Source organism: Elephas maximus, chromosome 6 (assembly GCF_024166365.1).
Source record: "Elephas maximus indicus isolate mEleMax1 chromosome 6, mEleMax1 primary haplotype, whole genome shotgun sequence".
Lineage (NCBI taxonomy): Eukaryota > Metazoa > Chordata > Mammalia > Proboscidea > Elephantidae > Elephas > Elephas maximus.
This window is the reverse complement of record NC_064824.1, coordinates 44700971-44717778: the sequence shown is the minus strand read 5'-3', so window position 1 is coordinate 44717778 and position 16808 is coordinate 44700971. Positions and strand designations below refer to the sequence as shown.

The 16808-nt window shown below is 40.0% G+C and overlaps 1 protein-coding gene across 1 annotated transcript in view; it reads right to left on the bottom strand.

The window, feature by feature from the left end:
- The window catches only part of ACVR2A (activin A receptor type 2A), an 89953-nt gene extending 78320 nt beyond the window's left edge, over positions 1 to 11633 (bottom strand). Inside the window, exon 1 of the mRNA XM_049887153.1 lies at positions 10863 to 11633. Within this exon, the coding sequence (XP_049743110.1) occupies positions 10863 to 10917 (55 nt within the window). The 5' untranslated portion in view covers positions 10918 to 11633. The remainder of the gene's footprint in view (positions 1 to 10862) is intronic.
- Between the last annotated feature and the right edge of the window lie 5175 nt (positions 11634 to 16808).

Sequence of the window (16808 nt, the reverse complement as noted above, 5' to 3'; positions counted from 1 at the left end):
TCTGGTTTTCCTTCTATGTAATAATTCAGGTTTTTTCTAGTTAAAGAGGCTGTGCTGAACCTCTGTCATAATAAAAAGCTGACCCCCCACCCCCACATCAAGCATCACTTCCCTGCCCCCACATGCCCAAAAAGAGGAGGACTGAAAGCTTTCTAGGATAAAAACATTCCAGCTGAATAACTAGAGTTAGACACCACAGCCCTGAGTAAAACGAACAGTACTTTTATTAACTAACAACATAGTATTAACTGTTTATCCATTATTTCACCCTGTAAGACCCTGATAACCTAAAAAGACATAAAATTCTTAAGAATTAAGATACAAAATACCCTGAGTTTCTACTTCTGAATCTTCAACCACACCGGTAACAGTCTATTACATATTTGAGACGATAAAGAGGTGATCTTATGAAAACACAAGTATTTTGAAAAAGAGTAGAGCCAAAGTTTCAGGGAGAGAGGAATCTGCCACAAAAAAAAAAAAAAAATTCAATGATCTCTGGTCTGCATTTTATTACCTCTTTTCTGAGTTTTGTTGAGATGGTTGTTTCAAAGCTCCCATGTGCACAAGAAGCCAACCTGATGATGTTGTTTTTAAAGTAATAATAAGTAGGGGAAAAACAGGATGACTGAGAAAATCCCAGAGGAAGACTGATAAGTGTAGGCAAGCATTAGAATACAATCAGAGAATGTTCAAAGAAGGAATGCTGGAGGGTCTCTCTGGCTTAGACTGATGCAAGAGCCTCCTACCTGGTCTCATCTCTTCACTGCCTAAGCTTCCAATCTTTTCCAGACAGCTTCCAGAGTGACCTTAACACATAATCGAGATGTAGCTCTGCCTTAAACTCTTTGCTTCCCACCACCCTTTCCAAAGCCTTCTATGATTTACCCCTGCCTATCTCTCCAGTCCCATCCTTGCTTCATTTCCTCAGGCAACCAGTCAGTCTATCAAATATTTACTGAGTTTCTACTATGTAGGAACTCTAAGACACTCTGGGTATATTGTGATGCACAAGTCAGACACCCTTCTTCATACAGCGTCCACTCTAGTAGTAGGAGGGATAGGTAATAAATAGGTAGATAAATAAACTAAATAATTACAGACTGTGATATGTGACATGAGGGAAATAGAGTTACTTTCTCTCTCAGTGGAAACCCTGGTGGCATAGTAGTTAAGTGCTATGGCTGCTAACCAAAAAAGTCAGCAGTTTGAATCCAACAGGCACTCCTTGGAAACCCTGTGGAGAAGTTCTACTCTGTCCTATAGGGTCGTTATGAGTTGGAATTGACTTGACAGCAACGGATTTGGTTTTTTTGGTATTCTCTCTCAGTACCTTGTTTGTTTCTGTCAGACCACATATGACAATCTGTAATCATTTTATTCATTTGACAACTTAGACTATAAGCTTCAGGTCTGTCTTGTTTACTGTGGCATCCCAAGCACTCAGCACAGTACCTGATATGTAGTTCAACGTTTATTTGTTGAATGAATGAGTACCTATTTCATTCTCTTTAATTTGGAGATCTGTAAAGTAAGGGCTTAGTGGCTTCCAACGGTCAAGAGACAGGCAGCGAGAAAGTAGGAATTTGAACGTAAGACTCAAGTTTTAGTCTAAAATATTATACCACACTCGAAATACTGAACTCAAAGCTCGAGCCACTGGTACCTAAAAAATGGACTTGTTCAAGACTTTACTTTTACATAAAACATTTTAATTTTAAAGGACAAAGTTTAAGTGAAGTTGTTTTAAAAAAATTCCAACAAATAAATGGAAATAGAAATTTAGTTTCTTTTTAATGAATGCTAGAGCAATGAGACCTTAAAAAACTCTTCCCAAAAGAACCGTAATTTCTGAATATTCTAGATATTTCCTGGCACCTACTTGGCACTCTATATTGACATTTTCTTTTGCTGAATCATTTAGTAAGAATATTATTTCATATTAACATATAAGTAATTTCCCTGCAAATTAAAAAATATCCCCAAGAACTAAATCTATACTTAAGAATGTCCTATACACTAAATAAAGCTTAAAGATAGGTTAAGAACTAATATGTAATATCTACTGTGGATCAGATACCGTATTATGAAGCATATTATTTCATTTAATGCTCACAATATCTTGGTCTACAAATGAAAAAAAAAACCAGAATCTCAGAGGTTTAGAAACTTGCCAAGATCTCATACCTTGCCCATGCCCCTTCCTCCTGAAATAATGCCTTCGAACAGGCATGATTGATCACATACAGGCATAAAGGTGCGAAGAACACATATTTTTCCTAATAATAGTCTTATTTCTATAAAACATAAATTCTAAAACTAGGGAAAGTATAGAAAAATCCTCCCTTAAAGCTTGATTAACGGGTAGGCTTATTTTTAAGATACAAAGACTTGATTAGTCTTTACAATATTTTAAAAAGAAGCCCCTCTCCACATATGTAGCCAATTCTTCTAATAATTACCTTCTCACTTTTTTTTTTTTCTTCAGCAACATTAGGGAAGAAAGTGATTCCCAGCGTAACTTATAGCCACTAAGAAAATAACCAACCAAAAAAATAACTGCTTTTTTTTTTTACCTAGTCCAAAAGAATGCTTATTGAAAAGGTTCAGGATTTAGGATGTATATGACTAATATACACAAAGTTTAGAAAAATTTCTAAGTCTACTTCCACAGAGCAGTAAAATTTACTGTGAGGAAAATGCCTCACCTAGATTTCAAAGAATATAATCTGGATACCCAGTAGGAATAATTGCAGGAATTACTGGAATGTGAGCATTATTTAAACAATACATACATTGAGCTGATAATGCTTAGGATTCAACTAGACATCACAATGGAGACATATCCATTATATAATGTCTGCTCCCATAAGAATATACCTACTCTCATGTTTTTCACGTACTGATTTTTCTGTATCTATGCCTGTATTTTCATTCATGCTTATTATCTAAACCCACATGTGTCTAGAGAATTTCTTTAGCTATTAAAGGGCTTCCCTTTTTTTTTTTTTTCCTGGCTCATTATTTCCTTACCAATTTTACTGAGTAGTACTGACATCCTACCTTAATCTTCAAGTTGCTTTTCTGACCTGTATTCCATGTATGCATATATGGGATGTCTATTAGGATGTAAAAGCTGGAATCGCTATACTGATGGCAATGGGTTTTTGTTGTTTTCTTAATTAGGATCTACATCATTTACTTCTTCCTCCTCCTCTCGACTGTAATTACTTTCCATGTAGATTTAACCTCCTCAACTTAAACTGTTATACCATTTCATGCAATTATGAACAGCTCTTTATCACACAAATCTCTTCCTCAAATTTAGTCAAAACTCCTCAACCCCAACTTGCCTTCTATCTGAGGTCAGGTTTGCACTCCAATTCCCACTGTGTTCCTAATCCTATTTTGTGCCTTTTCCTTCATATTAAGATGAATATTCTTCTTAAACTCCTGCCAAGACATTTTTCCCTACTATTAAGGTCTATCTCCTTCAACAGGCCTTTCCTAAATGAAAAACATTTAAACTTCCCAAAATTAACACTAGGATCTTTGCATGTGCTGAACTAATCCAGCTAGTCCAGAAGAGAGAAGAGCTCAGCCAGGGCAGGCCCATATTCTCCTCTGGAGCCATTTTTCCCCTCATTTTGTGCCTAGCCATACAATCTCTATTGTAGAAAAATAATGACCATATTTTTCAGTGTGCATGTGTGTGTGTGCGTGTGTGTGTTTTTAGCATATATATTTTCCACTGCATATACTGACTTACGCAGTTTCCTGCATATATTTACTTATGCAGTTTCCGTCTCTGCTCCGTGTAATGGGTCACTGATACAATCCATGGGTCATAATCAACATTTTAAAAATGAAATAGAATACAAAAATAAATAAAAGTATCCCACACAGAGTAAATAGTTCACAGAACTTCTATTTTTGATAGACACATATATAAATGGGAACTAGGTCACTACGCAAGGTGTGTTTCTTACCGGCTTTGGTCAAAAAAAGTTTGTAAGCCACTGAACTTGAAGATCTCCAAGACCCCTTTTTAAACATATATGATTCAAATTATGCTAGGAAGTTTAATCTAAGGATTAAAAAAAGAGGGATGCAGTATTTCAAAAAACAGAAAATTTAAGGATGCCAAAAAAAAAAAATCCAGCAAAATTGTTTTCTTAACGAAATGCCACAATTGAACTCTAACCTTAAAATTACAAAATCTTTTAAGGCAGGAAAAAAGTTCAGAGAACACCTAATCCAAGCCATCACTTTAGTAGATAAGGGGAAAACTCAGGCTCAGAGAAGTGAAATGATTTCATTATATTCATTCAATAAACATTTACTGACCACCTATCAGGTGCAGGTTCTAAGAATGCGTCTGAGGATAGAGATGCCTTTGAAGAGCTCACAGTCTACAGTGGAAATAAGCAAATAAACATTTGCAGTAACTACTGAGATCAAGGTCATTTACAAGGTGTTTGAAGAACAGAAGGCACCTAACTCAATCTGGGCTGGGTGACAGAGAAAATGTCCCCAAATAAGTGAATGACAAGTTAGCCAGGTAAAGGAAAAATAAATAACATGAACAAAGGCACCATATACAATAAACGGATGGCACATTTAGGCAACTGCAAGTAGAGTTTGTTTGGCTAGAATAGAAAACTCATACTGGAGAGGAGCAGCAGCAGTGGAATGCCTAGCACTTAAAAAAAAAGTACCATTTAATCTCTAATGCACCCTCTGAGGTAGTAGGTACTATTAAAATCCCCATTTTACAGATGAGAAAACTGAGACACACAAAGGTAAAGTGACTTACCCATGTTCAAGTTTTGAAGCCAGGACTTAAACCCAAGAAGTCTAACTCCAGCACCTATACCCTAGCCATTCTACTAACAGGTTAGAGAAAAGAGGCGGGGGCCATTCCAAGACTTCAGAGTTTATGCTAAAGGTGACTCACTGTGAAAGATATTTAAGCTGGAGTGACAAATTCAGATTTATTTTTTAATGAAGTCACCCTGGCAGCTATGTGGATGTACTGAAAAGAGGAAATAGTGACAGGTAACAAGCTAGTCTTAGCCAGGAAAAAAACAACAACCAAAAAAAAAAAAACCAAACCCATTGCCGTCGATTTGATTCCAACTCATAGCGACCCTATAGGACAGAGTAGAACTGCCCCATGGAGTTTCCAAGGAGCACTTGGTGGATTCAAACTACCGACCTTTTGGTTAGCAGCTGTAGCTCTTAACCACTACGCCACCAGGGTTTCCTTAGCTAGAATAGTACAACAACAATTCGGTTGAGAGAAATGATAGATGAGCTAGACAGTGGCAGAGCTGTCTACTGACCACTATAATCACACTTGCTCAGAATCCATAAAACCTCCCAATTTTTCCCCTTAAACCCACCATTCTAAAGGCTCAAAAAATCCAATCTCAAAGACAACAACATGCTGCTTAATTATTTACACAAAACCTGACCACTATATGCACTGGGAATATGAAAATAACTAACAGAAATCTCACTGGAGAATGAGTGGAAGTCAACTGCTATCTACAGTAGTTTTCTTACCTTTTTGATTTCTCCTTCTCCTTCCTCTACACACTATTCCTGGAACTTTCATGTTCAATAGTCAATTTGAAATCAATGTTCTGTCTAGACATGACTGTTACAACCTAACAAAATTAAATCTACCACAGAGGAAGGCTAATGTGGTCCCAGCAGTGGCAATAAATATACTATTCTGGTCTAGTCAAATTTGGCTTAAGCAGAATGGATGAATGAACAATAACAAGAGATATACTTTCTGAAAGCAGCAAAGAGTTAAACAAAACCTGAATATTAAAAAGGAAAGAAGAGCAATCTAAAGTTCAAGCCATTTGATCCCAAGAAAGTAACACTACCCCTAAGTGTGTGTGGTAGTTCAGAAACTAACAAATAAAGGAACAGTGGGAAGGACTATCTGGTCAATTCTCAAGTTTTCTCAATTCAATCCATCTTCATTTAAACCAGGTGATCCATCTCGAGCCACCTTTCAGGCTGGGTTCCACCAGCAAGGAGCCTACAGAAAAGGGAAGTACAGAAAGGGGGGGCGGAGAGAGTTGATGAGGAGGAGAGGAAAGTAGAAAGGAAACGCCAATGAAAAGTAAGAAATTTTAAGTTACAGAACATAAAGAGTAAAGGAGTACCAGTAATCCCAGCATCAAACATTGCCAAATTTACCCAATTACTATCTGAGGGGCACTTGGCAAGTAGCAACATAACACACCATGAAAAGACACGTTTAAATCAGATTTATGAGATGTCAAAAATGAGAATGATACTCACAAAAGTAAAAGGCAACAAAATAAAATCTTAGAATCTGAAGAGAAATTAGAGATGACTAAAGCTTAGTAATGCTTTACTTTTCATGAACGGTGGGCCCACAGGTGAGAATGGCAGTAGCACCAGAGTCTGCTGTACAGGGTGGGGTGTTACAGAGACAGTACGAAGCTTATCTGCACGCCTTGTATGGGACTGACTTCAGAAGTTTCTTTTCCATGGAATCTTTTTTTTTTTAAGTTTATCCTGGCTGGCTGAATTAACTCCCTTAAAACCGGAGTTCAAAACAAGGTAAGCACTTAGAGATTATGATCAAGATTCACCCTTAAAAAGAGGAAGGGCTCGCAATAGATCGATCATAGAATGCTACTTTGTATAGTCTAAATTAGCCTACTGGTAACCAAAGTACAACTAATGATTCTCAAGAAAATTGCAGAATCAAGAAGTCACTTTAGAGGTTTCCTGAAATTAAAGTGAGCTAGACAAAAGAAATATCCTTTTAAAAATGAATTTGCACACTGAAATCATTCAAGGAACATGCAATAGTGAACATATTTTTTTCCATGAGACTTATAAAACTTTGAGGTACCATGTCTCAGACACACAGATAATAAACAAAAACCACCACCACTGCCACCAGCTATTTCAATAAGGATAAAAAGAAATATCCTTAAATATGATTATTACAGCAAAAAGACTAATAGAGCAATAGCAAATATAATTAAGCTTGGTATCTTGACCAAACATTCATTATCCATGAGAATACAGTCTTCACGAGGATGCTACCTTAACACATAATTGGAGAGAGTTTATTTTTAACAGAAAATTATTTTCATTAAATCATAATAGAATAAAATAATGTATATACCTATAGACCGTTTCTCTAATTTAATCATGTTCTAATTTTAAAAGATGATGAAAACTTTCAATACAAGCCACCTGGAGATCATCATACCATGTATCTGTAAAATTTAGAAGACTGTCTTTGGGGAAGAGGGGTTAGAATCTTTTTACCAAAGTACTAATGCTGTTCAAAATTAAGAGTTAGAACAGGATTTCTCACCCTCAACACCAGGATGGACATTTTGGGCCGGACCATTTCTTGTTGTGAGGAACTGTCCTGTGCTCTGCAGGACGACGAGCAGCATCCCTGACCTCTACCTTCCCGCCAGGTGCCAGGAGCACCCTCCTCCCAGCTACAACAACCAAAAACGCCTCCAAACGTCCCCTGGGGGACAATCACCAACCCTGGTTGAGAACCCCTGGCTGAGAACTACGCTTAAATTATAAATAGAAAAAATTCAAAATGGAGTGGGAGATGTTTTCTTTGTTTTGCTTTTCTTCTGGTCTGCAAGTTTCAATATCCTTGAATTTGATCACAAATCGCATTTAAGAAATACAATGTTTTAGTATCTACTACTTGTTAGCCAAAGTTTAGAAGAATCCCAGAAAAGTCTTTGTGCTGTCAACTCTCCCTCAAATCACACATACATTCACAAACACATACACACAAAGTATTGCCTAGCTGAACTGAAGAAAATCCACACAATTACTATATTTTCATTTCATCAAATATATTGAACAAATTATTCCAGCTCTCAAAGAATCCAAAGAATTCTCAACTTATTTCAATGTAACTCAAATACTACAACAGCTGACTCACTCCAGGTATGATAAACCTAAACACAAGTGCAAATATTAATCTCCTCCTCACATTTTAACAAACTGTGGAGAAAGATAAAACTACAGCGCTTATAAAAACACAAAAACTAAGAAGGAGATTTATATTTTGAAACAGAACCTGAGGATGGAAAAAGGAATGAAAAAATTCAAAATAAGGGAAATCTGAAGCATTCCAAGAAAAGAAGCCCTGGTGGCACAGTGGTTAAGTACTTGGCTGCTAACTGAAAGGTTGGCAGTTCGAACCCACCAAATGCTCCATGGAAGAAAGATGTGGCAGTCTGCTTCCATAAAGATTACAGCCTTGGAAACCCTATGGGTCAGTTTCCTACTCTGTCCTATAAGGTAGCTATGAGTTAGAATCGACTAGAAGGCAACAGGTTTGGTTTTTTGTTGTTTTTTATATCCTACAGGTACAGCCTGCGTAACTGGTCTAGAGAATACACAACACATGGAAGGAAACTGAAAAATAAAAGTCCACAAAACACTAAAATAAACAGTAAACATTCATCCTACACACTTGAAATAAAACTGTTCTTTACTACTGCTCCCATTTATTAAAAAAAAAAAAAAATCCAGAAACAACAAACTGATGACTTGAGAAATTCTCCAATTCTCATAAAAATAGCCATCGACATGCTTCCAACATGCTAGATCATATATTACATAGAGAAATCAATTAGGAGGAGAAACACAATAAGCCCTTTTTACTGTGCATTTGATTCACAACAAAAGCCCTTTAAAAGAAAATCAAACAATTCAAGTACTAAAAATGTTCAGGTATAAATATGGAGTAAGGTCTTCATGATTATTTCAGTTACCTTCAACAGAATCACACAGCTTAGTTCAACTAGGAATGTTCATTTAAAAAAAAAAAAAAACCAAGGCTAGAGTATTTACTATTAGTTTCATATAAGTGGAATATGTTTTGCAACATCAAAACTATTTCAAAATTCTGGTTATTAAACTCCTGGCCCAGGGAAAACAATCCTTCAAGAAACTGATGCTCAATTCGTTTTAGTCCTAAACCCCACAGAGGCGGCTGTAACATCTGAAGCGACAGCCTTCCTGCTTCTTCAGAAGGAATACCTGGAGACTGCTCAAGAATAACGGCATTCACCAATTAGTATGATTCAGGTGGGTTTGGGAGGGAATAATGTCCACAATTCCTTCCAGTGGCCATGATGCCCCTCCTCCTCAAGGGCAAGCGATCAGAAAAGGGATTTGAACAAGAGTTCACCAACCAGAACATAGAGGGGCAGAGGAGAAACAGTACTACGGGAAAAATAAAAACTACATGGTTAAGTCATGTCACACAAGCAAAAGGTCTAATGCTATCAAGGCCTTCATTCATTTCAGACACACCATTGTTTATCTTCCTCCCCAAACCGTGCACAAAAAGAACTGTCAGCCTGCCTTAAGCATGTTCCTTCTTCCATTTAAACAGACATGATTCTTCTGGTTAATCTCTGGCAATGATCGCCATTTCACAACACATTCAGCCCACCCGGAACTGATCAATACCACTACAGACATAAGACTAGACTTTATCCACTTATTAACCACAAGGAAGCGTACCATTCAGCAAAATTCTATACATTACAAAAGATCCTATTAAAAAAAAAAAACCCACCTCGGAGGAGGGAAAAGATGGACGGGACACACACACACACACATACACACACACACACCACAGAGGTACACAAAGAAAAGGCTACCACCCTCTAATTTCCCTGTTGCAAACAAGATAAAGACATGGCCATGAAACCTATCAATTCGTTTTTTTTTCCCCCCTTATAATGCTACCCCACAATCAGTGGCTGGGTACTAGTTGAATTTTATGATTAACAGATCCACAGTGACTTTAGAATTGTTTCATCTCTCGAACTAACTCTCCTGTTATGTACATATGCACACCTTTAGGCTAGACGCTGTATTCATTTATAGAATTTCAAGTACAAAAGACTAGTTTTTCCGACCACTGGTTGCAACCACAGAACGTTCTCACAAAATCCAAATTTCAAATATAAAATGGCCAGATTATTCTTTCAACTTTGGGCCAAAATTTATCTTATGACTACAGGTATTTAACAATAAGAACAATTTCATATGAGCAGTTCTAACCTGAAAACAACACAAAACATTTAAAATAAGTAGGTAAGCAAAATCAATGCCCAAAAAGAGCTCCCAAATGACGGCTGAATGCCAGCAAATTACCAACACACAACTGGCATACCTCTTCTGCACCGGGTTATAGTTAATACTCCAACAACTACAACTATTTTTAACACTGCTGGACACTGAAGTTGAAGAAAACGTGAGAGGAGACCCAGATGAAATTGCTGATACGATACACTGCTTCTCACTGTCAAAATTAAGCAGCAACTGACCTGATCTGCGTCGTAATAGTCAGGAGTGAAGCGCTAATTAAAGACAAAAAAAAAAAAAAGAAGAAAGAAAACGTATTTTTGAAGGATCCCCACACTAAATGACATTTTTGAATACGCCTTTTGGGTCTCAACCTTTGCATAAATTGTCACTTGTGGTATCTGCGGGTTAAGTGCAACTCAACCAGCGCTGTCATCCAGTGTTATGGCCACAAACCATGACTTTCTCACTTTCACAACAACAGAGCAGTTCTATCAGTTCGCCAACCTTCCTCAAAACGAGGAAAATCCATGGAGGTTTCCAGATCACAATCAGACCTGGGGGGTGGCAGCAGAGCGACTCGGGGTGGGGGGAGAACCTCCCCAGGCTCCACCGGAGCTCAGTGACCCAACAACAGCCGCCGCCGCCAGCAGTGGCAGTGGCGGCGGCGGCGGCAGCAGCAGCAGCAGCCGCCCCGCCGCGCTCCCTGCACCTACCTGAAGAACAAGAGATAAGAAAGACGGCAAACGCCAACTTCGCAGCAGCTCCCATTTTCCCCAGGCGCCGGGGAATCCGTAGGAAGTTCTCTTTAGATATCCAGTTCCCCGGGTCTTCCTCGGAGACAAACCTCCTGGTGTAAAATCAACCGTCATAAAACATATTCGGAAACCCCGAGCAAAAAACGTTCACGGGGTTTAAAAAAAAAAAAAAAAAGGAGAAAAAAAAAAGGCACGACAATTAAAAAAAAAAAATGCACCACGGGGAAAACCGCCACACACACGCACAACACTCAAAACCAAACAACGAAAAGCCAACAACAACAAAAGCGGGTTTAAATCACTGTCAAAATCACTGTCAGCTCCGCTCGCCTCTCGGGTCTCTCGAAACAAAATGCCAGGTTGAGGCGACAAGGAGGCGGTGGCGGCGGCGCCCGCTGCCGCCCGGACAGTCCGAGAACCGAGCTGGGTCCGACGACCGGACCGACCTTCAACCCGGACACCCAAAGTCCGCGGACCGCTGGCGGCCGAAACCGCGGCGGTGGCGGCCGAGGCGGCGGAAGCGGAGTGGGGAAGGAGCGGCGGGCGGCGGCGCCGGCGGTGCAGGCGGTGGCCAAGTTCTGGTCCAGGCTCTGGCTCCGGCTCCGGGCTCCGAGCTCGGCCGCGTTTTCGGTCCCCTGGCCTCCGCCGGGCCCCGCCCCCCAGACTTCCGGTTCCGGCCCAAAGCTAGAAGCCTGGCGCGGCGGAGGAACGCGCGGCGGTGGCGGCAGCGGCGGCGGCGGCCGGGCGCAGCGCGCGTGCCGGGCCGGGAGCGCGAGGAGATTGTCGGGGAAAAGAGGCGGGAGCGGGGGAGGGGTGAGAGCGCGAGGGCGGGGCCGGCTGGAGGGCGAGGGGGCGGGGCGGACGGAGGCTCGATACCGCGAGGCCTCGGCGTCCGGCCTTCTTTGGCCAGAGATCCCGCGAGAAAGGGGCGCGGGCGCCTCAAAGCCCCCGAGCTGTGGCTGGGCTGTGGGTCCTGTGCGGTGGGCGGGTGGATGTGGTTGTGGGTCGTACGCTCCTGGTTTCCAAATCGCGCCCCCTGGCCTCTCTTGAGTGCACGTCTTAGTGGTCAGGGGAAGCCCAAAAGGAACAGGACACCGAAGCGAGTGGGGGGCCGGTGACGCCTTCGGGGGGCGTCTGCGGCACCCTGTCTTTCCTCTGGGGGGACGCCTCGTCCGCTCCGAGACTCCGGGCGCCGCATGTGTGGAAGCCGAGGGTGGGAGCCCGTCCACCGCGCCTGGAGAGCTGTCCACCAGCGTGCCCTGTGCACACGAGCAGGTGTCTGTACGCCCAGCCTTAGCGGTGCGTCCCACCCTTGTGGCTTCTGCTAAGCGTTTTGTCTTTCGGCTAATAACGGGGGAAGGGGGAGAAATCAACGGAGGATGGGGGCTATGCGCCTAGTCAGGGTGTCCACACCAGTTACCACGCACGATGTGCGATTTGAGTCCATTCCCACCAGTCCCTTGTTTTACACAAAGCATTGTGTGGAGAACTGTTGTGCACACAATAGTTTCGCAAATGCGTGTTTATCACGCGCTGAGGAAAAAACTGCGGATTTCCATCAGTGTATTTGACCGTTTGACAGGTATTTGCTTATTCAAATTTTAGTTATTTTCGGGTTCTTTTGCCCCTTAATCCATGTTGATTGCTTACAAGGTGTGCTGTCGTAGGCACGTATTAAGATACAAAATTTAAAAAATAGATCCCCACCTCAAGGAACTCAGTATTTTCTGCATTCGACGTTGATTACAGAATAAAAGCTAAAGACTATGTTAAGAAACTAGCTCTGTCATTTACCACACTACGGTGAGCTCCTGAAGGTAGGGATCTTGTCTGTCTTCATTTTTATCCCAGCACCCACAAGTGTCTAGCATATGAAAGGTGCTTAACAAATACCTGTATGAATGACTAGGGTATGACCTTTTTCTTAAACACAATTTTCTGCATATATATTATGAATTTTTGTGCTTTTTAAAATAATGAAATAGTAATAAAGCAACTATTAATATGGCATATTCATGTTTTACGTGTGGTTCACTGACTCCTACATTTTTCCCACAAAGCCAAGCCTTCTCCTTTGTATTTGTTTTCTTTTTCTTTTGCTCTAAATTACTCTGTATTTCTGTCTATTAAGTTCATCCTGTAATTATCTGCCCATTTCTACGACTTGTCAAGGTTATTAATAATTATTGTGGCTCTTTAGACTGTCTGCAAGATTTCCAGTTCTCAGGTCATGGAGCTCTGAATTTCGCTGATACTGTGCAATAGTTAAGAGAAGTCCCAAATTGGTTTTCAGGGTGTCTGAATGATCTCATGTCAAGCAGTTCTCTTGTCTTTGTGAGCTGGTCAGTGGAGTAAGTATAAATCTTCCATTCTCTGGTTGAATCAAGAGTTGCCACTAACTTTCTGGAATGGAAGAGTGTTTTTGACTTAGAACCACCTTCAGTTCGTTCAGGAATTTGATGTTAGTTATACCCTGGATCAGGCCCCACTGTTGTCTTATCTCTGCATCTCTTCAATATTTCTTGAATTGTGAAACTAGAGAAAGTGGAATAACTGGAATAACAAGTAATAGGATTAAAACTTGAAAATAAATTCCTTATCTTACCACCCACATTTTCCAGCATGAGAATGTAAGAGAAGCAGTATTCTGTAGTATTAAAGAGGAGCTTCACTAAAATATCCTTTAAGTAAACAGTTAAATAATCCCATGGGACGTTATTAACATCCAGTAACAACAGTCAAGCATTCTGTACCTAAATCAGTGTTAACTCCCTACTCCTGCATTTAAAAAAATTCAAAAATAATTTAACCTAATAAGATGGGAGTATGTAAGTTCCAAAACATAAAAAGAAGATGGAGATAGCTACAGCTAACCCTAGAGCCCCTCTTTCCTCCCTATGTTCTGGAATCAGTTTCTCTTATTCCCAAATCCAACACTTCCATAACAACAGTATCAGCTTTACAACCTGGATTTGGGAAGGAAGGAGAGGCAACATGAAAGGAATTCCAGTCTGCCAAAGCATTATGGGGCAAATAGCTTCAGTTAACATCACTCACTACCCAAACCTGAGACCTTGCCTTGTAACCACTCTAATGCTGGAGTTTAAAGTCCAGAGTCCCACCAAGAAGTTCATCTGAATTGCAAGTTTTTCCCAACTGGAAGAATCTCTCAATCTAGAGATTTAAATATGTGTTGGCTTAATGAGTAAACGGGTAAATGAGAGTCACAGACTGCTTCCAGAATAAAGGATGATTCCTTTTTGTGCTAGAACCCCATGTGGCTCCAAAACATATGGACTAAGTTTAAACCTTCAGCTCTGAAGTAGGGCTGAATTTGAACTGGTCTGGAATTTAACTTGCTTTAGAAATTGGGTCGTATGCCATGCATCATGGGAAATTTCATCTTAAGGCATTCACTTGACTTTAGACCTACCAATAGCCAAAACACTTTTACTTCATCTTCAGGAAGATGACTGAATTGCTTTGCAGTATGAAAGATACTGAGTTCTCCTTACATGAAGAATTTAGAGGTATTTTTGCTGCTTTCTAGCTGGTATAAAAGTCCATTCCTGTGTTGAGATAATATAGATATTCTTTAATTGGCACAAGTAACAAATTTCTTTTATGCCACTGCTGTAAAGCATAATACGTGAATAAACTTGATAACTTAGTAAGTGAAAGGAAGGCAGATAACAGCATATCTTCCAAGAATATCCTCATCTTCATGAGTGGCCAGGGTGTGAAGAAAACTAGCTGCAGCCTGCCTTTTATTGCTGCTTACTCTTCCCCTTATACTCTTCCTTTCACTTCTATTTACTTCCAGCACTGTGCCAAGTGGGGTCAAAAAGACACATACTGAGCAGAAAAAAGATGTGGGAATGAACGAAAGACAAAACATTAGGCAGAATATTTTAGAGTGGGGCGAGTGAGTTAAAAGGGTTTAGAGAAACTAGCTGTGATGGAAATATGTATCCAGCCCTTTGAGGGAAAAACCTGCTGCAACCCAGCTAGTACTATAAATCGCAGCAAACAAGTAGTTTCTCTGTAACATCCCAAGGGTAACATTGGACTTTTTCTTTCCACTATCCCCTCCTTCAAGATCCAGTAAATGTGTGGGAAACAAAAATAACAGGATTAATTTGGGGAGGGGTTTTTTTCTTTCCCCATCCTCTAATTTATATTCATGACCACACCTGTTCAGCTTTCTTAAGAACTAGATCTCCCCAGAACGATAACCACAGTGCCAACTCTAAATGCTACACAGCAGCACAAAGAACACCTAACCACCCCCAACCAAAAAAAAAAAAAAAAACCCACTGCCATAAAGTTGATTTTTACTCATAGTGACCCCATAGGGTTCTCAGACTGCCACGTCTTTCCCTTTCTCCCACTGAGCTGCTGGTGGTTTCGAACTGCTGGCCTTTTGGTTAGCAGTCATCGCTTTAACCACTATGCCACCAGGGCTCCTTACCCATCCCCACCCCCCGTGGTTCTGGATTATGGTGCTATTGACCCTCCCCGCAACAGCTGGAAATGGGGGGGGATAGGGAGTGTGTTGGTTTGCACAATGCCTGGTGAGGATGGTGTCACTGGCTTTCAGTGTCCTGGGGCTAGGATGATAAATGTCGTGCAGTATCTTGGGCAGTCCTACCCAATAAAGAATAGGTCAGGCTTTGAGATATACTACCAGAACCAATCCCAGTGAAGGATGATGGAGTAAACCAGAGCTATTCAAAGTAAGTTCATAAACCAGCGCTGGTCTTAAAACTATTTGTTACTGGTCTTCCATGAGATAAGCATAGACATTGCAACAACAATGTAGAAAGTTTTTTTAGAAACTTCACATAGAAATTTATCCTTGTGGAAACTAATAAAATATTTGGGCTTATATTTTGTCATTGTTTTTATTTCATGTTTTTAGTAATTTGTATTGTATATTATAAAAGTCTCATAGATTAGGAATTTACCATAGATAATTGAGAGGGATCAGAGTAGCGAATAAGCTATTTACCCAAGGCTCTTTCTCAAAAATAGTGCCCTCCATCCATTTTGACAAATGCTAAAAATCTCAAATAAAGCTTTGGTGGTATAGTCCTGAAATTTGTATAATGCAAGATTGCATGAGAGTCGGTTGTTTTCATTTCATTGTCTACCTTTATCTGTTCATTCAATTATTCAACAAGTTATTATTATATACAGGATATGTGCTAGGTGCTGTTTGTACATTGATGAATCAAATGGATATAGTCTCTGCCCCTTTCTCATTGACCTTAGAGTAGCATGGAGAAGACAGAAAAATAACAAACATGTATTTGCCAAATGTAAAGGATTATTTATAAAAAGTAAACAGAGTGCCTAGATAAAGAATAAGAGTGATAGGATAAAATGGGAAGAGGAGACCTATTAGAGAGAATGATCCAGGAAGGACCTACTGAGGAAGTGGTATTTAAAATCAAACCTACAAGATAAAAAGGAGATTGCCATGAAAGAAGCTAGTGAAGAAGGAACAGTATGCACAATATGTGTTCAAGAAATTGAAAGAAGGCTTACATGTCAATAAGGAGAGATGTATGGATAAAGACAAAGAAGAAAAGACTAGAACTTACTTTGGTCTACATGATCTTGCATAGTTTGGCAAGGTGCTTGAATTTTATTCATACTGAAGCATAAAACCACTGAAGAGTTTTAAGCAAGGGAGTTACATAAACTGGTTTGTGTTTTAAAATATCACTCTGGCTGTTGTGTGGAGAATGAGTTGGAAGAGATTGCTAAATAAATCAGAGAGAGTAGTCAGAAGGGTTTTTGCAGTAATTCAGATGAGAAATTGTGGTTCTGTAAATTAATATGAAAATAAGTTAACAGAATCAAGATATGTTTTAGAAGTGGAATCAACAGCATTTGTTG